Raw genomic sequence first — 26,627 nt, 5'->3', positions numbered from 1 at the left:
GTATCTTTTGAAATAATTTGTATTGTAATATACAATTAATATATAAAACATAAAATTCCAAAAAAAAATTCTACAGGTATTTGAAGAAAAAAACATTTTATTTTAGGTACAGCATATTAAATGTATAAATGTCCTAAATAAACTGACCCAGATCCTCTCTCTCTCTTATTATTGATTGATAATGTTCAAACCAAGTCCATTTATACTTTACCTAAATTTTTAGAAAATCAAATCAAAATGAGATCACATTTGCTACTATTTAAATATATTTTTAGTTCAGAAAAATATAAGTAATAAAAATTAAAAAAAAATGTTTCTAATAAATGAAAAAATTGCTTGATATATAACAATATTTAATGTAAGTTTGGAGCCTAAAACTAATCATTTGTCTCTATAAAGGTTCCTACTAAGTTCAATGCATATAGCTGTAAAACAATTAAATTTTCCTATGAAACTGAGCAGTAATTCTCAAATTCTTAAATTTAAAAGCATGAAAGTTTTTTTTTTGCATTTATAGACTAAATGTATGATGAAAAATAACTTTTTCTATTGCTATATATAGCTATATTTTTGAATTTAGAAAAATAAATGGTAATTTGCTTTTATTTTGAATTAATATTCTAAAAACTGAGATGAGATATCCTATAAATGGACAAACCTAATACAATCAATAATAAGTGAAATAGGACTAGGTCAGTTTATTCAGGACACTGTATGTACAGATATAGTTAATGATGAGAAAATTGCATTAATAATTAAAATCTTATGATTAATAAGAGAATAAATTTCAGCTAAGTTATCAGTTAAAATCAAAACATCAAAAGTTAAAATATTTAAAATTTTACAATGAAATATTAATAGATAATTTAAATAATTATATTGTAATCCATTACAATTATAATATAGGAAATTTACAATCACAAAAAAACTGGCAACATTTTTACTGGATTTTCCCATCATTTTATATTGTCCCTAATTGCTAATTGCTATCATCCCTAATAATTGCTACCATTATCTAACTTTTCAGATTTACATAAAATTACTAATATGCATGATCACCTGTAAAATGGGGTCATTTAACTATTTTTAAAATATTACCCTCTCCCACCTCTTCAACTTATAAAGATCTTTTGGTCTAATTTCAAAGAAAACTATGATTAATAATACAAAAAAAATATTTATCTCAAAGAATTTCATTTTAAAAAATAATTTTTTTTATATTTTTTTTACTCCAGACTTAGAGTTGGGAGTTGAAGAAATATCAATTTCTTAAAACTATTTTACGAATATACATATTTTAAAAAGTTGGAACTCAATTGGTTTATTCTAGCAAAAGTTATAAAAAAAATTAATATTGGGAGTGAGGTGATTTTTGAAAAAGTTTTTAAAACAAACACACACATTTTTTTGTAAACTAAAAATTTGTATGAGTAAAAAAATTCTATAACTTGGATTAGTGTTACCACCCATCCGGTCTTCACCCGGACAGTCTGGGAATTGACTCACCGTCCGGGTGAACTATTAATTTTGTCCGGGAATTTCGTATAAATTGTGAAATTATGACGAAACAAAGTTCTTGCAAATATTTTTATAAATTTACACCATTTGAACAGCGAAAGCCCTCACAGTCACTGAAACTCATCTGCCATTCCGCCATGTTACTCTGTTTATGCCGATGTGTGACATAAACCGAACCTGCCTCTCAACCTTTTTTTTTTTTGCTTTTACGTCCGTACACATCTTCTATGGAGCTAAATTATCTGTTCTTTATTTCTTAATTTAAGTTACATACATTACTCCTATGTAAATCCCTAGTCCCTAACTGTAGCTGATTTAGAACCGGCATGCACGTTATTCCTCACATTGTCAAATGACATTGTGCATGCGTCAGGACTTCTGTTCGAACAAACCTGACCTGCCATCCGGGTCGGCAATTTTGTAAAGGTGGCAACACTAACTTGGATGCTTTTTGAGATGTTACAGGGATGGGGCCATATCTCCCAAACTGATGTCTGATTTCCTGAAAATTTCTTGAAACATTTTCCCCTAATACACAAAACTCCCTGAAAAATTTCAGAAATTTTTGACAAAAGATCCAACAGAAGTTAAGCTTCAAAGTGGATGAAAAAATCATGCCCACCCTACACAGAAAAACCCCCAATTTTTTTCTGCATTTCTCAATATTTCAAGGTCAGACTTCAAAAATTAAAAATCTTTTTACATTTTTGGTCTCAGAGAGAGTCACTTTTTTTGAACAATCGCCACACTTTCTCTTATTTATCAGCCAGGAAAATAAAAATCAGAATATGATTTTAATGAAAATAAAATACAGACAAATTACAAATATTACTGATAAAAAATATGTAATTTTTTAAAAGCTTTGACATCCAAAATGTAAAGATATGTTTAAAGAAGCTCCTTTGTTCTTATTAGAATTCAAGATTTAAATTTTTAAATTCTATATCTGAAGATTAAGGTAAAGTTTTAGAAAATGTTAATGTTGGAATAAATTAGATTATTTCCATATATTTAAAGGATGTATTTTTATTTAAATTACATAAATGAGACAATTAAAATTTTTGTATATAAAATAAACTGATGCGTTTTTTAAATTGCATTAAAAATTTGTTCTTTAAATAAACAAATAAATTTCTCGTATACATACTATAATCTCATTTTCCATATTTATATAAAAAGTATTCAATGTAATAAGAACAAATAAAGCATTATCGTTATATAAAAATATTTGTCTAGTAATATTACAAGATTCATATTAAGACAAGACACTATCACTTATTTATGTTTAAATATTTTATCACCCATTGATAATTTTAATTATGAAAGAATTTTAAATATATGTTTAACTTTGATTAACTTTGTAAACATTTAGAAAAGGAATAGTTTGATATATTATTTGAACCCAAACTCACAAATTGGGCAAGTATATTGTATGTGAGTATTCTAAGTAAGCTTTACCCAGACAAATATAAATATGAAATTAACATATAGTTTTATCATTGAATACGGGGATACTATAGATTACTATCTATGGAATTTTGGGACTTTGAGTATATATCTGTACTGAGAGAACCGAGACGAGTTCAATGATACCCTACTTTTGGACCGGAGACGAAAAATAAAAAAGTTATCATACTTTTTTCGGCGATCGCGCGATGATAGGGAGTCGCGTCGCTCTCCACTAAGTCGGCCTCGCTATCGTGATCGGGAGTACCATCGCTTGCCGTTAAAATTGCCTTTAGTAGACGTTTCCCCCTTTTTTTACTTTGTTCAAGAACTACCGTGAATCGATCACTAGTTTAGCACATGGCGGCGTGTGGTGGTGCCCATACGAGAGGTCAGTCGGGCCGCCATGTTTGCTGCCATAAGTAACATTAACCGAAATGGCGATCGCGCGATGATCAGAAGTTGCGTCGCTCTCTCCGCTCTTGTATCGCGTGTTTAACCCTCCGGGAGATGACCATAGTCCGACGTCACGGTTTGCAGACTTTACTGCAAGATGGCAGTACTAGCAACTATGGTGCTGTCTTCATGAAAGCATTAAAAAAGTACGGTAAGTGAAAAAGTATGATAACTTTTTTATTTTTCGTCTCCGGGCCAAAAGTAGGGTATCGTTGAACTCGTCTCGGTCCCGTCAGTTCAGATATAGAGAGGTTTCATGTCGACATCATGAGTGACGTCATGAGCATGCGCAATTGTCCAGCGCCATCTTTGTGACTTGTTTACGTTTTGTGTGTTCGCGTGCGCTTTAACTGGAGTTCTTGTGTTGTTTTTTTTCGTCGACGAATATCACTATGGTGATTTGTTGTGTAATTGGGTGTAATGCTAGTTCACTCAAGAACAAAGGAACATCATTTTTTTAAAATTCCCGGCATTATTTGTCATCAAGGATCCCAAACTGAGAAGCTTTCACGACGAAGGCAAACTGCATGGCTCTCGAGAATTAACCGGAAAAATTTCGTTACGAATAAAGTGAATATCAATACAAGAGTTTGTCAGAAACATTTCATTTCAATATTTACGTTAATAAACACTAAGTTATATTTTAAAACCTAAAAGAGTTTACTGATTTGCTTATATTAATTTAGTTAGGTATAGTGCATTTATAAACGAATAACTAATGTAATTTCAGGATTTAGCTAGAGCAAACTTATAAACATTACACGTTAAAACTAAAAGCAGGTAGGCTTATTATATGCTAGTTTCAACTAGAAAATAAAGGTACTGAACAATTTGAATTAAAAAATTTCCACAGCTGTTTTTAATTAGACTTTTACTTTCAGACAAAAATTCTTAGTTAAGAAATACGTAAAAACACGAGTTTAAACAAACAAAAGAAAACATATCTTTCCAGGCAATATTACTTCGCTGTTATTCATTACTTTTACTTTTATATCAGGAGAAACCCAGCCACTTGTTAAATAGTTATGGGCCTCTAAAGATTTATAAGCTTTCATTTGTGACAGGGTGTAGAAATTTGTTGTCAAAACCAAATAGTTTATAATGTCACCAAATTTTACTTTCGGCCACAACTTTTGATCTACAACGAAGTCTGATAAACTGGCTTCGTATGGATCGCCTGGAAATAACAAAATTTTCTCTTTGTACAGAGCTGTATCTCGTCCTGTTAGACCGCTAGAATAGCCCACAAGAAAAGAATCTTTTTTAACTTAATCCATGATAATAGAACTGCAGTATTTTTGTACGTTTAAACTAAAAAACGACGTCGAATAACAGACCACGTGCAAGCTAAGCGAGCGAAAACTACCACAAAAATGGCGAATGGGCGGAGCAAACGTGTGTTTTATCATGTGACATGCGACCTTGAAACCTCTCTATATACTCAAAGTCCCGAAATTCCATAGATAGTAATCGATAGTACACCCTTAAATACATACAGATTTCTTTAAAAATACAAAAATAAAACAATCATTTTAAATCAAAATTTGCTGATCTTCAATTACCAGCAATAAAAATATATGCATATTATACAGAACAAAAGTATTGTTAAATTTTATTTTAATTTCAATAATAAAATTTGAGATATCACATTTTTTAGCCTTTCAGTGATGTGTAATGATTAATGTATTGTACGTACATTCTATACAATTCTCACTTTTTTCAATATTTACTTTGTCATACAATTATCAAAACATCAAAATGAACTCAATATAAATTTAAATTTGTAAGAAATAATAAAATTAAATAAGTTAACTATATACACACAAAATACACTAAGGTGAAATCTATTTCCAGATTTACATAAAATATTCAATATATATATACTTGTTAGTAGCTCTTATATATCTAATTCTTTAACTTACATAATTAATATAAAGATGTGTTTTTATTTTTTTCTTAAACCTCAGTATATAAAAATAATGCCTAATCCCAGTTATATTTCAGAATATCTTTATTTTGTAAGATTAATTTTACAAAATAAAAAATTCTATATGTTTGGTAGTTTTTCAAATTTTTAATATGTTTTCTCGATTCTACAATGTACTTTTTACCTATTTCCACTTATCCAAAGTAGAGGTGTAACTTAGGATTGATTACATCTTACATTCACTGTCTGATACAATAATCATTGTGAGCAGACCATATAATGCATTGCATACTAATAATAGACATTTTTGGCAATATTGCTCGACAGTTACATCAATTCAAATGAGTTTTGTTGGTAATAAGCATTTAATTTAAAATACTTTTGAAATATTATGATGCAAAACTGAAAAAAATTATTATTGTACAGCATATGCATACTGTACATACTGTATGCATGTACATACTGTAGCTTGTCTTTTCTTTTACTCATCATGCATACAATAATTAAACACTATTCAAAATACATGCAGGAACTCAATACATACACAATTACTCAATACGCAGTAACAATAAAATGCACTACTCAATAACGCCGCACGAACCTGTATATACGTGTTTGAGCTTAGTACGTCACGAACATCACCCGCACTATAACAGAGTGCGCGGTATAGCAAGCAGCACTATAATGGAGATCCACTGTAGTAGTATTTTCACATAAAATTTTTAAAAAGTCTTTAAAACTTGGCACTATATCTTAAAGATTTAATGAAAAATAAAAGTACTTCTAAATTAAGACAACCAAAAACTTGTTAATAGGCAAGGAACCTTTTTGGACTACTTCAGAGCCCAGTTTTAGCTCATTCATGTTTTGGAATTGAATTATTATTTTATCAAATAATTCAATCCCCAAACTTGTATAAATTAATGCCGGACTTAAAAATTAGGTAACAAACATTCAGACTGTTAAAAAAAAATTTTTTTACCTTCATTTAGCTGTACTTTATTTTTCATTAAAATTAAAAATTTATATTGAAAACTATGATAAATTATGTTTATTTATAAATATGTTAACTACAAGTCAGTTTTGCATATAATCAGATTTGTTATAAATATTAAAATTGTTATATAAATAAATAATTATGTGGTTAACATGCAACATTATTAATAAAATATGATTTAAAAATAAACAAAATGATACATTATAAAATTTTATGTTAAATAAGTATTGAAGAACAAAAAGTACAGAACATTACAGAAATAAATAATAATAGCTGCAAAAATTTAAATAAAATTTAAAAGAAAATAATGCAACAGAAAAATAGAAACAGATTAAGAAAGGTATATATTATGTCAAAGATGAAAAATATTAAACTTTTAAAGACTCACTTACTAAAATATAATTTCATGTTTATGAAATAATTTCGTAAAATTTCATGAAATTTCTCATGAATTTCACTTTTTGTTATAAAAAAAAATATATACAGAATTGTCATTTTTAATTTTGTAGAATATATTTTTGATTTAACAGCAATAAATAAGTGTATGTCATTTTAAAAAACGATACGTGATTCAGTACATTAGCCAATAAATGATTTAAATAATGATTTTACATTTTAAATATTTAATAATTGATTTAATTAAAAACATAAGAAATCTTTCACGAAATAATAAATTCAAAGATACTTAAAGATATAAAGTGTCAACTTTATCATTAAGTTGACGTTATCAGTCCAAGTTAAACGTTTGGTTTAATGCCAATATGAGAATGAGCCAACAGACTGGTCATCTATCCTTAAGCAACACTAATGCTGTTATTACATTTAGAAATAATCTATCAGAAAGCAATGGTTTTAATCTTAATATTTATCATGTAACTGGAAATATAATCATCTGTATGAAATTATGAATAATTTGTTTTTCAAGAAAAATGTCAATTCCTGTAAACTGTCCCAGATAATTGATTTAACTTTGGCATATAAAATGTTTTAAATTAGAAAAACAAAAACTGCAAAGTTGTCCTTTTAATTTAAAATTACTTAAACATAAATCATTATTAACTTCACATGTTTTCAGTGATTCTATTATCATCCTTAGCTTGCAATGCCTACAAACCAATGACATAAAACATAAATTTAGGAATGATTCTTTGAATGTAGAAGCTAGTCATCATAAATTAGAATAAAAATAAATTCGTTTTTATTCTAATTTATGTTCTACAATAACTAAATTCTAAATTTAAAAAAAAATCTGTTTTATATTTGTTGCAAGCTAAAACTGTCCACAGAATGAGCAAAAACATTACTGAATAAAGAACAATTTTAGTTTACTGAATTTAATAGTTTGGTCTTTTAAACACTGTATCAAGTTTTGCACATTTTTATGAAATGTTTTAAAATATTGTTAATATATACAATAAACATCTGAATTACATGTTTCTTTGGATCAAATCTAACTGTTTATGTATCTCATGATATGCTAAGCTTTACAGAGAAAAAGCATGAACTATATTCTTGAAATTAATATTTCCTATTAAAATATTTAAAATTAAATATGAAAATGGCTACTTATAGTAAAATATATGAAAACAAACAATAAATAATCATGAATTGTAAAATTCCAAGGATTAATTCACTTATTAAAATAATTTTGACCATACAAATAATTCTGAATATTTATATATTTTTAATATTAAAAAGGATTTGAACTAACCCAGAATTATTTTAATAAATAAATGACCACTATGGAATAAAATTAGAAGTTAATGTTACCTATGGTTCCAAGATGGTGGCTCGTATGATTCCAGCAAGGAAATAGTGGGGACGCACGTTCTAACCTAACCTAACCTGTTCTAATAATTTTGTTGGTAATAATTATGGTAATTTATTAGAATAGGTTAGGTTAGGTTAGGTTAGAACGTGCGTCCCCACTGTTTCCCTTCTTCTATTTGCTGGAATCAGAGACGAGCCACCATCTTGGAACCATAGGTAACATTAACCAAATTTGATTATAAATTTAGGAAGAAAAATTTAACTATCCAAAAAACAAACATTAACTATGGTAGTTTTAAACCTTATATTTATAAAATCAAGCAAAAAGACAGTAATAAAACTAGAAATTGTAAATTAGTTTGAAAAGATGTTAATAGATAATTATAATCAAAATGTTGATTTTTCTTAACATTACATGAACTTGGAAATTTGAAAAAAAGTTAATTTTGACTTTTCAATTATATTTCCATAACAATTCAACATTACTACTTTTATTACTACTAATTTTTTTTCTGTTTCTATATAATATAAATTTTTTGATAATCATAATTCTCTTTACTAATAAATTTATAATCTAATCCATTCCAAAAAGATGAAATTTTGCACTTCAGTGTTATAATTTTATTGTGATTGCTGCTTAACTATTTAAGTAGTGAATAGGATATTTGTTGTATCTACAGCATGCTTCAATTATAAAAATTTTTATAGCTTTTTCAATAACAAAATTCATCCTTTTTGAATTTGTGAAATTTTTTTATTGAATTTCTTTTTATCTTAAAGATGATGCATATATTTTTTTCATTGTAAACTTAGTGTCAAATATTACAGTTAATTATAAGAATTTTTATTAAAAACTGAGAATTATTATTTCTAAACTATCCTATTTCTATGAAAAGTAAAATAATTGAAAACTATGAGCAGAGATTAGATAACATGTAAAAAATTTAATTACAGGTACTCCTCACTTTACGACCACTCGCACTTATGACCTATCTGCTTAACGACCACTTGCACTTACGACCAATCAAGTTTTGACCTGAAATTCAGGGAATCACCTTTCTCAGCTTGAGTGTCAGTCAGTGGCGAATGGTGACATGCACACTAAGCATACTATAATAGGCTTGCGCATACTATAATAGTCTTATAGTACTATAATAGGCTAATAGCATACTATAATAGTCTTTTTATGAATAAATTTGAAGTTTGTTGCATAATTTATATAATTTTACAACAATCCTATATTCCTGGCGCAAGCTCCTCGCTTATCGACCAATTCGCTTAGCGACGTAGTTGTCGGAACGGAACTCGGTCGTAAAGTGAGGAGTACCTGTACAATATGAATGAGCAATGCATAAATACTATCCAAACTGAATGTACGAAATATAAGAACACTTCAAACCCACGAACGAGCTATTATTTATTGCAACATTGTCCTGATGCTAGACTGCAATTTTTAATCATATTTTTAATTTATTTAATTTAAAATATATGCTCTCCATCTAAAATTAGTAGTGGCTTGTCCCTGTGCATCATACTTTTCCTTCAACAATACAGTTGTGCCAGTCATCTATCTAACACCTTTCAGGGAAAGAGTTTTGAACTGAAATAACATGACTTCTGGTTTGCATCAGAAGTTTATATATAGTTAAATCTAGTCCTCTTGCCCCTAAGATTTCCATATCTGGTCTCTGATTTCATCTAACTAACTCCATTCTCAAAATTAAGAAAAACAAATGCATGAACAATAGGTATTTATAGGTCTACATTTTTTCAAACTGCAGCCCCATTACCATATATAATTTGTATGCTGTGAAAATATCTTCAGCAGTAATACATTTCTTGAATATTGGAAAATTTTTATATTACTCATTGTGTTTATTTTTATCTTGCCAATAAATTCATTGATGTATAACTAATTGTAATACAGCAGAACCTCCCTTAACAAGCACCTCGCACAACGAGTATTTCACATAACAGAGCAAAACAAATCGTAAAAATTTGCCTCACTTAACAAGCGATATTTCGCATAACAAGTGATGAGGAGAGGGGAAGTCCTGAATTGTGCACGAGGCATGCTCCATCAGTCTGGCACTCATTTCGCTAGCATCTTAGTGTCGCTTGTGATCACATATTTTTCCAAACTTGTGTTCACACATATTACTTATAAACATCAACAACCATAGCCCGTTATATCATAAACACGCCAAACAATATGCCAAATTCTTGGGTCATTAAATTTAATGACCGATTCCAAATTAAATTTTAGAAATGTCTAAATTAAAAATTAACTATTTAGAATTATTAAATTTAATAAGAGATGGAAACATAACTGCCTACCTCTAGTCAAATTAATTAATTTCTAATATTTAATTATAGCATTTACATAACCCAAGAATTTGGCATATTGTTTGGAGTGTTTATCAAACATATTAGCTGTGATTTTTTTTTTCTGCAAATTGAATTCTCATTTTAAGATGGTTCATTCTATACTAGAAGAAAAGATGATAATGATAATTCACGCTCCTTAACAGTGTATATTGTACAATTATTTTTTAATATACGTTATACATAAAACATTTGAACGTTTTTTCAGCGTGGAACACATTATCGTATTTTACATTATTTCTATGGGAAAAATTGTTTCGCTTTACGAGTGCTTCACATTACGAATAAGACAATGGAACGAATTATGCTCGTTAAGCGAGGTTCCACTGTAATAACTATTATTATTAACTAGAAATTCTCTTGTCAAGCATGACAGAATATTTTTTATGAGAAAGTAGAGACTGAAGAATAGAGAAGAGCTTCAAGTCGAGCTCAATGTTGCAATGCTGTTTCTGCAGCCTTTGGCAAAGCTATTCTTACTCAATGTTGTTCAAGTCAGATTTCACGGCCTTCAAGAGTCTCTGTTGTCCTTATTCTTTTCGATCTAGAAATTACCTGACCAATTTTACTCTTACATTTTTCCCTAGGCATTTTTTTTTACCAAAACAGCAAGTCGTTTTAATTCCACTTTGATAATTTAGTCCAAAGATGAATTGTACATACATTAATTAGATGAACGATAACACTTTCTAAATAACGAGCTTGTTAGATTGTTACTTCCAATTAGATAATAGAATGTCACATGGTCACTATGGAAAGTTTTTTTTAAAGAAGTGACCCAACATGGCTATCATTTTTAAAGTTTAAGTTTTCCCCCATCAAGATTGAACATCACATGGTTACTGACGTCACTGAAATGTAAGTGCAATCGCTAATCTGAAATCAATAAAACGTTTCTTCTATAGCTAATATTTCCACAAAATAAGTAGCTCATACTTTCTGTCAGAACATAAAATGAATATAACCAAAATTTCATCTTGATTAGACAAAGACTGCAGGAGTTATAAAGGAATTCACACACACAAAGGCTTTTATATTAGTAACAGTTAGAAGAAAAAAAATTTAGAAATGGAAAAATTTTGCTAATTATATTTGAATAGTATGTATTTTCGTGCAGATATCTTTTAATTAAAGATCAATAATAAATAAAACTTTACATTAAATTTAAATTTTTATATTGTATCTATAAATCAAAATGATATTTGACATTTATCTACTTTAAAAGTAATGTTTTAAATGTCTTTATTCAAAATTATGATAATCTAAACTAAAATTATGTTATTAAATAGTAACACACAGCACCTCTTCTAATCCAGACAGAATTAGGAAGGAACACTACCTAAGATTTCAGTGAAAAGGTTTTGTATAGTGAATGGAATGATATTCATTTGAATTATCTACATTGCAATTGTTCTGTTCTCTATTCTGTGCAATTTCTAGCTCATTTTACTTATATTTAATCATAACTAATGGCTGTCCACTTTCATCCATCTATCCATGCCAGAAGATGATCCATTAACTGGGTTAAAAGCATTAGCATTCCTTCAACTTCAACTATTGTTCAAGATGCATTGCGTAATTCAGCAGATTAATTACAGTGGCTAGTTCATCTTTGCTAACTATGGAATCTAAAAGGAAATGCTAATGTCAATGATATCAAATGCAAACATATATTAAGCTTTATTAAATTAAGCATACATTAAGTTATGCTACATTTAAGTTTCTATCGGCCAAAAGTACTGATAAAAACTTAAATATAGCACACAATTTTGACAAAACAATTCGATGTATACAATTAGTCTAGGATGTACTGCTGAGTTAATAATAAATGATCACAACTGGTCTAGTATAACTATTTATCTGACAAAGCTTTGGAACCAAGTGCATCAAAAAAATCAGTAATTAATCTGTATTATATTTTCTATCATCATTATTCCTTCGTCTACAAAACTGAAATAGAATTGCATGATGACCGAAAATGTATTATTTTTGTATAATCTTGAAATCATTTTCTGTACATTAGAACATATTGGGTTGTTCGGAAAGTTCGTAGCGATTTTTAACAGAAATAAAAGAAATTGTTTTAATACTAAAAATATACTTTTATTCCATTATGTATGCGCCATTGTTTTTAATGACGTGTTGCCATCTATGGGGCAGCTTCATGATACCCTCTTCGTAGAACTTTCCAGTTTTTTCCGCGAAAAACTGATCCACGTGGTTTTTGCAAGCTTCCAAAGTATCAAAGTTTTTATCATGAAGGGAATTTTGTAGAGAACGGAACAAATGGTAGTCCAACGGGGCAAGGTCGGGTGAGTAAGGGGGGTGGGGTAAAACATCCCAGCCTAGTTCCAATAATTTTTGGCGTGTTCGTAAAGACGTGTGAGGTCTGGCATTATCTTGGTGAAACACAATGCCTTTTCTATTGGCCAGTTCCGGACGTTTTTCTTTAATTGCCATGTTCAGCTTATCCAATTGGGAACAATACTTATCAGAATCAATTGTTTGATTCTGTGGAAGCAGCTCATAGTACAGGATTCCTTTCCAATCCCACCAGACAGTGAGCATGACCTTCTTTGGATGAAGACCGGCCTTTGGAGTTTTTAATGGTGATTCATTTTTCTTACCCCACGATCGTTTTCGGCTGATGTTGTTATAAATGATCCACTTTTCATCACCTGTCACTAAACGCTTCAGAAAAGGGTCATTTTCATTTCATTTTTCAAGAGAATCACAAATGGAGATGCGATCCAGTAAGTTTTTTTCCGTTAAGTCGTGAGGTATCCAAATGTCATAACGATTCACGTATCCGAGCTTCTTTAGATGTTGAAATACAGTACTGTTTGATGACTTCACTATGTCTGCAATCTCTCGAGTTGTGTAATGAGGGTTTTCATCCAATAATGCTTTGATTTGGTCCTCTTCAATAACAGGAGGTCTTCTTGAGCGAGGAGCATCTTCAAGGCTGAAATTACCCGTTTTAAATTTTGCAAACCACTTTCAAACAGTTGATTCTGATACAGCACTCCCACCATAAACATCACATATCTTTTTTGCTGTTTGTACAGCATTTTTGCGTTTACGAAAAAAGAAAAGAAACAAGTGTCGATAATGCACGTTGTTCGCATCCATTTTTGCAATGAGCCAAATTAAACGTTATTTGAATAATCTTAACAGTTTTTTTGTAACGGATGCGTCTCAAGGTCATTTATCGTAATATTCATTGGTTTGTACAATTCTAATCATTTTTGCGTCAATTGGTGTCTCAACTGTCGGCTATCAAAAATCGCTACAAACTTTCCGAACAACCCAATACAACTTGAAACATTACCATATTTGAACTCAAAGTCACTAAGCAATTCAGCAATAAAAATATTTTGTCTACCTAGAGTAAAAAATACTGTATTTATTCTAATAAACAGTATACTATCTGTAACGTTTTCAATTTGCAACTGTGCTGTGTATTATTGGATGCTTACTATTAGAGGGCAACTATTATTTCTTTTCTTTGGAAATTAATTTATTCCATTAATAGTTGCACTTAAGTAATTTTTTCCACATTATTACTATGAGGGCTGTTCGGAAAGTTCGCGACCTCAAATAGAACAACAAACAAAATAATGTTAATACTTTTTTTATTTTTCAATGTAGTCTCCTTTATTAGCAATGCACTTATTCCAGCGATTTTCTAGCTTTTTTATGCCATCACAATAGGTTGATTTGTCAAGGTGTGCAAAATACTCGTTCACTTCAGAGATGACTTCATCATTCGAGTGGAATCTCTTTCCAGCCAAGAATTTTTTTAGGTTTGGAAAAGGGTGGAAGTCACTGGGGACCAAATTAGGTGAGTATGGTGGATGTGGAACTAATTGGAAGCGAAGTTCGTTTACCTTTTGTTCAGTGATTCTGGCGGAATGTGCAGGTGCCTTATCGTGGTGGAACAGAATCTTTTTCTTCTTCAAGTGTGGCCTCTTTTCTTCGATTTCTTTCTTCAGTTTTTCCAAAAGTTCACAGAAATAGACAGCATTGATATTTCCTCTTTCTAGGTACTCAATAATGATGATTCCTTTAGCATCCCAAAAAATCGAGGCCATCACTTTCCCCCGCTGATGGAACTGTCTTTGCCTTCTTTGGTGATGGCAAACTGTGATGTTTCCATTGCTTCGACTGTTCTTTTGTTTCAGGAGTGTAGTAGTGGACCCACGTTTCATTAGTAGTCACAAACTGACGCATGAAATCCTGTGGGTTTTTCTGATAGAAGACCAAGCACTCCTTTGACATCAAAGTGTGAACACATTTTTGCCCAGCAGTCAGCAGACGCAGCACCCGCCTTGCTGAGACCTTCGTCATACCCAAATTTTCGGTTAGGATGTGGTAAACTCGGTTGACAGAGATGCCTGTTGTCTCAGCTATCTCACACGTTTTCAAACGGTAATCTGCTAACACCAAATCGTGAACTTTGTCAATATTTTCTTCAGTGACAGCAGTTGATGGCCATCCACTGCGAGGGTCATCTTCCACTCTCTCTCTGCCAGATTTAAAAAGGGCTGTCCATTTTTCCACAATGGTGTACGAAGAAGCAGACTCTCCCAAAACTTCATCCATGTCAGCTTTGATTTGAGATGCAGTCAACCTTTTTTTCGTCAGGTATTTTATGACTACACGAGTCTCCATTTTTTCCATTTTTGACAAAGTATGTGCACACTGACTATCTGATAAGCTGTTGTGAAAAACTTTACGACAAATCAAGTGGAAATTCGTATCGTATCTTTAGCAAAGATGACTGAATTATTCCCGCCAAAAATTAAATTGATCGCAGCACCGCATATAGGCAAGGCTGCGAACTTTCTGAACAGCCCTCATATATGAACAACAACACAATCTCAACACATTTCAATCATACTTTATTTCAAGTTACAGTAAGAGTGACAATCCTGAATAGAAATTTTAAATTAAAAACTTGCACAAAGCCTTATCATCTTTCTCCAATAGACAGCATCCTTACTATTATGAGAGTGTTGTTTACAACCTTATAAGCTTACAGCTGTGTGGTTTATTACAGGCATTAAGAGTACTGTTTATTATAATAAATAAAATAATACATGTAATATTATAGCTAAACATATTTCAAATCACATAAAATTCTTTGTCCAATTGACAACTGTAAAATACTTCTATGTAATATGTATTTGTTTGTTTGTTTTGTTAAGTTATGGCAATGCAACACTTGGGCGGTCTCCCCTTCTGGGAGGTCTTTTAAGGGAAACTGGCCCCTATTTAGGTATTACAGATGTGGAGAAAACCTGGAAAACTCCACAAGGCCAGCCCGTCCGAGCGAGGCGCAAACCCACAACCAAACTCCCAGTGTTCAGGGTACAAAGACCACTGGTGGGCACATGTAATATGTAATATCAGTGAAAAATATACTGTATATGAAAAATTTGAATTCTTTTCACATCATTAATATTATATTAAATCCATTCATCCTTTCAATTATGTAATTGTATATTTTTTATAATAATGTTTTCATACACATATGTTAAACTTCTTAATGGGAAACCGCAATATTAATGTGTAATATCCTGCCTAAGCTGACTAAGTGCCTGCAAGGACTCTCTGGTCACTCAAAAATGGCCAGAGACCAAATGATCAAATATCTTTATCTGACACACTAGATGGTCATACAACCAAGGCAATTAAGACATCATCCTACCACTCTGGAGGATCCGGGATTGAATCATGGCAGTCAAAAACCCCAAAAATTTTTTATGGGAATTCTGCCCAGATATGTTGAACCCCATTCCTCACCACTCAACTGCTCCTATGGTGGTGGTCCAAATCCATGTTGAATATAATTAAAAAAGGCATTCTTAATGTCCACAAAACAGAGTTAAAAATAAAAAAACTCCTAGAATTCACAAGTTATCAATAAAATATACTACATAAAATTATGAAAATTAAAGAAATCAACAATTTTTTCTTTAAACTGGCAACTCTGTATACAGAGAAATTTTTTCAACAAATGAGCTTTAAATTGACAAATATTTGAAGCACATTTAAAATATCAAAACACATTAGCAGTAATATCTGAAATTACTATTAATTTTTCATGAGGACTAGAAAAATAGTCAGCATTATTGCAAATCACATAATTTACATATTAGTAACATGTTTAAATGCTGTATTACATTTATATGTAACATAGTAATTGCTTAATAATAGCAATAGTGTAGAAATTGTAATATAGCAATTTACAAATGTTGCTATTTACTAGTTGAAAGAAGAGTCCCTAAGGAGAAAGATTAAAATTATGCTATAGAGATTACATTTTTTTAAAATATAGTTTCTTCTATATTTTTATATCGTGAAATATATCGTCTTCTTTTTTAATTGAAATATTTTATAGTGTTACATAACACAAAGTAAAATGCTACCCTCTCCTGTAATGCTTTTTAATGCTAAGACCTACCCACCCTTCTCTCATTCAGCAAAATGTAATACTTAAATGATCCCTAATTAATTAAAATACAGTGTAATCATAAAGTCCCTCTGCAATTGGTCACGCCCATGTGACTGACAAGTAGTGACACCATTACTTCATTCCTGGTAGCTCCTCCTGTTTTTCTGCCCACTACAAAGGGACTTTATGATCGCACTGACTTCTGTAATACGAAATAAATTTGTAATAAAATTACTAAATCTTTCCAATGGCTAATTGAAACTATTTTTCGAAGTTCTCCAAATACTTCACTTAGAATTGAAGTTAATGTAATACCATAATAAACAAATTCATAAATACATTACTAGCCTACATTAAAGAAATAGCGTTGTTTAATTAAGTTATTTATTTATTTATAGATTAAAAATTTATTCTAAAATTTGGTCTAGAGATGGCATTTTTGTCTTATTAGAATACTAATAATTGCAATTAATTTTAAAATATTTAAAAAACAAAAAAACTGACTCGTGAACAAATCCATAATTGCTGAAAACTAGTTTCAATTACTAAGTTACATCTGTTAGGCTCCAAGCCAATCTTTACATATATACACACACACACACACAACCAGTTCTTGCTATGCTAATCAGAAACACCTCTGTCGTAAACTCTCTACAACATTCATCCAACCATAATCTTCGTTTTGAACGAAAGATATTACTTACACATATTCATCATATATAATTCAATTAACCTAAAAAATGACACCAAATCAAGTAACAAACATGTCTACATAATATCTGGTTATTTAACTTGATAACTGTTAAGAATTCAGGTTAACTGAATTATATATTATTCTTGCATATCTCATCCATTCTATTTTTAAAATATTAAATACATATTTAATTCCACAAACAATTATTTATAGTTTTGCAACCCACATTACTCTGTTTTTTATAAAATGTGATAATTTCATTTTATAAAAGTTTATTAGACCTATAAGTAATATAAATCCCATTTAAATTTTTAAATTAATTAAAACTATTGATATTTGTAAATTTAAAATTTTCTTAGAAACATTTTTTAATATTTTTTCCTAATTGTTACTAAAAAAGAGCTTTTCTTATCTCAAAATAATGAAAAATGATTTAAGAAATAGTAGTTAAATTAAATGATATTTATAAGTACGGAATTATTCTTAAGTTACAAATTTAGAAGTCAAATATTTTTATTTAGTAACATTTTACAAAATATATTCAAATCTTATTTTTAAATTGTTTTTCTTTATAATTAGACAGGAAATTCTAAATTATAATTTGTTCTGAACAACACAGACCATTATACTATTTTTAAATATTCATAGTAGTATAGAATTTACAGATGAATATGTATAGAAAGCATTTTGAAAAGTATTTTTACTCTTATATCGATATCATCATATCTAGTCTACGTTTAAAATATTTTATAAATATATTTACAAGCATTTGAATTTAATCCCCTACATTATTTTATTAGCTTAAAATAAAATTTATATTTGATTAACTTTGAAGATAAGTTAACATATTTCAAATGTCTTAAACGATACAGTTTTGTTTGGATTCTACAGAATTTATTTGAATATCTGTTATTCATTTAATATATATTTGAACAATTCTGCGTAATGTTTTAAATTAAATTATATTTTATAAAATAATTTCCAAAATATGCAAATAAAGCTAAATTAGTATTGTAAAATTCCACACAGTAAAACCTTTTTTATATCCCAGTACGAACAGTACAGACATATCCCAAAACAATTTCTCTCTCGCACAATCCCAGGGAGTGTGCGAGAAGTTGTTTTATTATAAAATTCACGAACCAAGTCAGAATTTAATAATACTATAGGTTAACTATAGATTTAAAATGCATTATATATTATCCAGTCAATATGATACAAACTATATAAACATTGAATTTTTATATTTAAAATATTATAGACATGATTCCTCAACGCATTACTAACCATCTATTAACCTACGCCAGATGTTTGCGTACCTCAGGAGTGCCGATATGGCACGTAGAGAGAGACAGACATGATTAGTTATATATGTATATATAACTAATGTATCATAACATGGATCTAATAATAAACTATGATTTAAAAGAAGTTTTTTCTCCTCTTCTCTCACGAGAATACACTTACATATAATTCCAATTAATTTCATTTATTTAATAATTTAATATTAAACATAAATTCTAAGGAAATTCACATAGTTATGATTATTTATAATTTAAAGTGCTTCTTTTCTTAATATTTCCGATAAGAAGATTATAAATACATCTTGTGTTTAAACATAGATATTAATCAATCTTTAAACCTCTGGAACTTTGATACTATATAAAGCCATAAAGCGGCATATAAACCCATAAAACTAAGCGTATCAATTTCTTCTCGGGCATTTCTTTCAATACCGAGTGGTAGACCGTATTAAAGTCTCATCACTAACGTTTTTACAACAGAGGATGAAAATGATTTTTTCTATTACAACATGACAATCAAATGTTCAATTTCAAAAAATATTTGTCTATTACAATTTTCCTAAGCTTTTAACGAAGTAAAATTCTTCTTCCTTTTTTTTAAAAAAAGAAAAATAAAAGGAAGGTCAAACATTTCATTTAGAAAATCAAAATAAAACTGATGATGATGATGATGATAAATCATTCATTCTTCTTGATAAAACGTTTAAGAGAGAATAAAAACAATAAATCAGAATGCAGCATTTCCCGGTTTTGCGTCACACGTGGACACATTTCCTGTGAAAAATGTAAACAATAATGCAAAGTAAACACATAAACACTGATTAAGCATCTTTACACAAAAAACATTTTACGTTTTAATTATTAATTTCCATCAAAAACATTGATTAAAACAACAATATGGCATAACGTTTAATGGCGGGAACGTCGGGAGACGTTAAAAAAATCCGTTCGAGTTGGAAATTAATTAATTATAATAAAATTACCTTTGATAATCCGTAAAATCGTCCGTAAAACTACTTTTCGAAGAATGTTTACGATGGGAAAGCAGCCGCGACAAAATCGGCGCCATCTTGCACGAGTTTGTAGATCTGATTGTCACGTGATATATAATGCTTACGCTATCACGTGATGCATCTTTCATCCCGGTTTTTACTATCCGGAAGATCGATATGTTCCATTAAATTTTTCTCGTTAAATGAGTCGAATGATACGAAAATAAATCAGTACCTTTCATTACCACTTTTTTTTAATATATATATATATATATATATATAATTTTTTTGGTCTTAAATATACTGCTTTATTTGTTCTTCGTGGTTTAAATTCGGCTCACGTGCTGTGACGTTTTAACGTTTGTAAATAGTTACACTGCTTATATTTGCCAAAGTTTTCGATCAAGGTCAAATGAAAATTCTGCTTTTGTACCCAATTTAAGCTCCCGGTTACGTGAAAGATGTACATTCACGTGTTTATCAATCGATTAATTTTCATAACGCCTTAATTGTAGGGTTTTTTTTAATATCGCAAATTAAAATATTCTTAAAATAATTCATTTTTTATAAATTTATTACTACTGCTTTAAAGCTGATAAAGTTCTACAGACTTTCTATATTTCTATTTATCATATTTTTGAATATTTATCTTCATACGAACTGAAATTACCCGCTAGAAAGTAGTGGTAGCCTATATATATTAATGTATATATTTGCACAGAATTCTAACAAACGAGAGGAAATTTATTATTAACATATTTATTCAATTGTTTGTTTTCTCAGCTGCAATTCTGATAATAAAATTAGTTGATGTATAAGTAGTAAAAGCTTTAAGGATGGAGCCATCGTTCAGAATTTATATGGGAATATTTTGGATTTTGACATTGATACTAATGAATCTGAAAATAGGTAATTATGTTCTTAACTATATAATATAATATATAATTATTTTTGTAATAAGGTAATAAGGCTTTCTAGGTAAGTTAAAGTCAAAATTGACGTAACTTGCAAAGAAATGCAAAATAAAAAAACGAAATCCTGGAAATATTGCCAATAGTAAAAGCAGGCGGTCTAAAAGTTTCTTTCCAAAACTAACAAAAATTCTTTTTTTCTTGTATTATTCATGTTTTATTTTCGATTGCTATGATCATAGTCTATTTTTAACATTGTGTAAATACAGTTCGGTGCAAGTTTTTATTATAATATAGTAAATTTTACAGATATATTATCTTCTATTAAGAATTGAAAAATCTTTGATAAATGAAATAAGATTAAAATATAAACGTCTACTTCAATATTGCATTATAACAGTGTTTTGTAGGTGACAGTATAGCTATCAAGTTTTTTTTCTGTTTTGACACAATTATGAAGATCATGTGCTTTAAACTGATACTTTTCAGATAAAAGAGTAAATCATAAAGATAGTCACTTTTATAGACAATAGCTACACTTTTTTTGTAGACTTATGATAATTTTGTCTGCATGAGCATAAATATTTGTTCCTTAAAAATATATAGTTTTTGATATGTTATTACAGGAAGTTTATTTTAATTTCTCTAATATTTTCAAAGTACTATTACTTCTATAAAAAAAATTGTTGATATAATGAAATTAAGCTAAAGTTCATCCTAATTAAATTTATTCTATAAATAATTTGGAATTATAAACTTATAAATTGGTTAGATTTGTTTAAATCATGTTGATCTAAATTAGATTCGAAATATTCTGTAACCTACTTCTTAATAATTTATGAAATTATTTCCAATAAAAAAATATGAATATGTAAGTGATATTCTTAGATAATTACTTAAAACAGATAAAATTATATGTTTAGAAGAATATCAATATTCTTATATCTATTATTTTTTTCCACTACAAAATTAGTTTTATTCTAGCAAAATTTATAAGTCTCTTATTCTTTCAATATTTACAAATAGTCAGTCAATTATATCTGATTATATTAGACAGGAATCTGTTATTTGAGACAAGATATACACAAATGAATCATTTTGTACATAGTACAATTATTCAAAATTAAAAAATTACACTATCCTTTAATTAATTAATGTAATTTTATTTGTTATAATATATTAGAAAGAATATAATATATATTTGTATCATTGTTATTGAGATATATTACATTAACAAATGATCAATACTGATTTAATCAGATTTGTTGTATTTCCTAACATACTATGATCTTGTCTACATGAATATATCTTTTATAAAAATCTAAAAAAAATTAAATTTTAAATTTACAAATGCAGCTTCTGTCATAATGAAAATATTCTGACAACAAACTCCAAATAATACTTAATACTTAAGTGAACTTTTGTTTCCATATATGATCATTTGTATGTGTTTTAGTAAAATATACATTATATATATATATATATATATATGTATATATAATTATTAAATAAAATATGATTACATTCAATTACAATAAAACATTAATGAGAATTTATTTTTGTTATATTTTCTAGTTACTTCTCAAAATTCATTTTTTTTAGTTTATTTGTTTTATTGGCAAGGCATACGTTTCTTTAGGAAAGAAAGTTTTTAACAGCATCTGATACGATTCTTTAAGAAAGAAAATTTTTAACAGCAACTATTACAACATAGCATCTGTTGCAATCTCAATGTACTTTAAATATCTTTTTATATATATTGAGTCAGTAGTTCCTAAATATTATTTTAGTTCTTAATTAAAGATTTTATGCAGCACTATTTTAATGTTAAAGATTTCAATGCAGAATTTATTATACATGGAGACATTTTAAATAAAATAAATAAATTTAACTGAAACTTTCTTTTAATTATAAGATATACATCAGCATCTAGTAGCATTAAAAATTAAAATTGACTTAAAATTCAGATGATTAACCATATCCAAAATAAGCTGTTATCAAATCAAGATAAATATGATGTAAACCCCTTTCTCTTTGCAAATGATATCAATTCTGTAAATAGATAAACTGCTATTTTCTACAGACTAAAAAAACAAATGATAATTCTTGTAAAAATTCTCAAATCATGAGATTAAAATTTAATCATTTTGTTTTAAATTTGTATAACTTTAAAAGAAATATTTAAGAAAGCATTTTATTATTCGTGTTTTTCGGCAAATATCATTTGAATATATCTTTAATATCACTTTCTATCAAATCAAACTGCTTCTGTTTTTGAAACAATCTTAGTTTCTTTAACAAAGAATGTCCAAAGTTCATTGCAAGTTACATATTATTAACATATATGTAACTATAATTTTGCAAACTACTTTTTGTATCATAATGTAAAGTATCTTTAATTTTAATAATGCTTTAAATAATGCAAAAATTAATAATTATAATGATGAAATGTTAACAGGGACATTCAAGCTTGCAGGTAAATAAATATCAGTTTTAATATAAATGCTTTAAACATTGTGGGTAGAATAAAATAACAATAGAAATTTCTGATTTTAGCAATCCGATTGTAGATTTTTAACCTAAAAATGGATGTTTTGATTTTATATACAGCAAATCAACATTGATTAAATTCCAATTAAACCAATAGAACTTTTAAAGATTCCAATTGGCACTTGAACAACATGCTTGATTAATGTCAGTAAAAAATTGTTGTTTTTCAGAATATTCACTAAGCTAAATACTATTCAATTCAATATTAAATTTTGAAATATTTATAATTTGTTTACTTTGATAAAAATTGAAAAACTTTTTTTAAGTATTCATATTTACATTTAGAAAAACTTTACTTAATCCTAAATTAGCAGCTTTCAAAAGGAACAGATTATATCTAAATACATCTTTGTATAAGTTTCATTCACATACAGTTTTTATAAAAATTCTTACTCATTTATCAACCTAGATGTATTAAACATGTTTTCATTGTGATTTAAAAATTAAAATTTACTAATGAAAGTTTGTTTCATAGTTTACATAAATACAAAATTTTATTTTTAATTTAATTGATGTAAATAATTACAGTTGATTTACGAAACCTATTTTCCATAATTTCATCTATTAATATAAATGCAAAATAGTTTATAAATCAGAATCACTAAGTAAATAGATTGAAAACTCAGGTCAATACAGATTTGTTGAACGTCCATTCAAAATCAATTCCCTAACAGATATAAATACTATGATTTGTTTTCTAATGTATTTTTGTATAAAAAATAAATTATGAATTTTGTTAATGTTCTTTATAATTTACGTATAGTAAAAGGATATTATATATACTATATATAATTCAAAGAATAAAATACTTCAAATATCTTTGTTTTGTTTTTCATTGAATTATTGTGGAATTAAGTTAAAATTATACATTTTAAATAATACAATTTAATTCATATTAAATATGTAATATATATATATATATATATATATATATATATATATATATCGATTTATGTTTGTTTTTTAAAAGATATTTTGTTTTAACATTTTTAGGCTATGCTAATGATAAATACGATCACAGAATTCGTTCTGGAGCTCGAGGAAAAAATACAAAAACGTTCTGCACGAATTCAAGCACCTATTTATGTTTATCGTTCACGGAAGAGTTGTTTGACTCCCAGAGCATTTTATGCAAAATATCCACCGTCGGAACTACTTGCTGTGTCAAAGTTAATTTATGAAGCTTCGATAAATGACCTCGGAATGGAAAAATTGTCACGTTCACTCGATACATCTGCTCGAATGGGCTAAAATTAATCAATCATAAAATCTGTTTTTAATGCAAAAAATAAATCAACACCATCTATATAAATACAAATTTTATTTTATAGTACTTTTGTAGTTAAGATTTAGATCATATAAGTTAGGACAGATTGATACATAGACAATAAATGATCTAATGAAATATTTTAAAAAAATGTGTTACAAACTGTATATTTATATAATTCTAATAAGTACTTTTAAAAAGGTAAAAAAATCAGAATAAAAATTTTTAATCATACTATCTATTCTCATTAAATGTTGAGAATAAAATTAGGATTTAATTTTCTAAGAGAGAAACATATACAAACATTTAATTTCAAATTTCTGGAGCAATGTAAATACTGCAAGTTATTTCTGTTGAGCTCTCAATTTATTTTTAAATATTGAGTATAGAAGACTAGATCTAGATGAAATTTTTAAAAATGGACTGGAAAAAGGAAGTTTTTCTTAACTCTTGCATAATTTGTCTGTCAAAAATATCATAGTAAATCTGAGTATGTTAATCATATTCATATATGAATATATATGTATTTTATAATTGAAATGTCAACTATTCTAAATATATTTTCACATTTGATGTTGCAAAAATTCACATCTATTAGATATTAAGATATGTGATTTTTATTTTTATTCTGTCATTAAAATTTTAATTGTTTACAATTTTTAAAAATTTTAAAGTTTTATATTATCTGTACTCCAGATTTATTTTTCTTTTCGTCAATATTCTATTCAAATAATAAAAAATCTTTGTGGAGTAATAAAATAAGATCATATTTTGAAAATATTTTACTATTACATTAAAATATATTTAAATTATTTAGACATTTAAGTTATTTTTAAATGTTTAAAAGCAGATAAAATATAAATATATATGTATATAAAATTAAAGTAATAATTCATCTACATTAATAAATGCACAATGTCCGTAACCCAATGAATACATGAGTCGAATTAGTTGTCTTGTATGTATAATGATTACTTCTAAAACTGATCTTCTTGGAAATTGTAGGTTTTCTGAAAAAGCAATATCGTGATAAATAAATCATGAATTATTTTGAGTTAAAAATGCATATAAGTTCATTAAATAATGGAAAAGATTAGATTACTATTATTAAAACAATTGCTATTATTATTAGTTTATAAAGTCACATTATTAAAAATATTTTATATATATATATTCTTTTCAGTTAAATAAAGGTATTCCAAATAATGGATTTATTTATTATTATATTATAATTTACTTAAATCAATTTAGCAAAATTTCAAAATATCTTATCTGCAGCACCAAATGTACATTACATGCACCACATGTGCAGTTGTCAAACAGTAAGAAAAGAAGAATGGCTTATTCAGTAAAATTTTTTGTACAAATTGTGAATTACTCCACTTGAACTATGTTCTACAACAAGGATTGATACATACATTCAAATGTCTGTCACAGTGTAGGCTTGTAAACATCATTCTGATCGAAACATGGAGGAAATGAATTTACACAAACCATGCACTTGTGATCATTACTTGGATGGACATGCAAATTTTTGCTGCTTTGTGCACCCTACAGTGTAAAATATGCAAATATAGGGCAGTACAAAATGGTAGTGCTATTCAGAATTCAAAACAATGGCAAGAAAGTGGTTAGGACTGCTGGTACATGAACAGATCCTCCAGAAACAACAATGGAATGGCTATGCAGCAATTTCTCAGGAACTGTGTTTAAGGAATGTTCTGAAAGACTCATTTCGTCACTATGAAGAAACCACCCATATGCAGCAAAGGTAGACTGCCAGAGAATAGCAAAATTTTTATCTTATCATGAAGTACTAACCTGATATGTCCATGGAGGCAGAATTGTAGAGTGAATACAGACCCCCTTGTATCTCAAACTGTTAGCAACAGGCTACATGGCATGAGGCATGGCTTGTCCAAGAGTAAAGTGAAGCTTATGTTAATGTAG

At 28.3% G+C, this 26,627-nt stretch overlaps 2 protein-coding genes and 1 long non-coding RNA gene across 3 annotated transcripts in view; 1 reads left to right on the top strand and 2 right to left on the bottom strand.

The window, feature by feature from the left end:
* LOC136988654 (folliculin-interacting protein 1-like) overlaps nt 1-20,062 on the bottom strand; it is a 57,033-nt gene extending 36,971 nt beyond the window's left edge. The window contains exon 1 of the mRNA XM_067286563.1: nt 19,941-20,062. Coding sequence (XP_067142664.1) covers nt 19,941-20,026 — 86 coding nt within the window. The 5' untranslated portion in view covers nt 20,027-20,062. The remainder of the gene's footprint in view (nt 1-19,940) is intronic.
* Nucleotides 20,063-20,481: 419 nt separating this feature from the next.
* LOC136988665 (uncharacterized) lies at nt 20,482-24,828 on the top strand. Its single transcript, XR_010882795.1, has 2 exons — nt 20,482-20,858; nt 24,404-24,828. It is a non-coding gene; the product is annotated as an uncharacterized lncRNA (long non-coding RNA).
* The window catches only part of LOC136988657 (ran-binding protein 9-like), a 31,887-nt gene continuing 29,974 nt past the window's right edge, over nt 24,715-26,627 (bottom strand). Inside the window, exon 11 of the mRNA XM_067286567.1 lies at nt 24,715-25,687. Coding sequence (XP_067142668.1) covers nt 25,557-25,687 — 131 coding nt within the window. The 3' untranslated portion in view covers nt 24,715-25,556. The remainder of the gene's footprint in view (nt 25,688-26,627) is intronic.

Source organism: Centruroides vittatus, unplaced genomic scaffold (assembly GCF_030686945.1).
Source record: "Centruroides vittatus isolate TY-2023 unplaced genomic scaffold, ASM3068694v2 scaffold_373, whole genome shotgun sequence".
Classification (NCBI taxonomy): domain Eukaryota; kingdom Metazoa; phylum Arthropoda; class Arachnida; order Scorpiones; family Buthidae; genus Centruroides; species Centruroides vittatus.
This window is presented reverse-complemented; position numbering and strand designations above follow the sequence as displayed.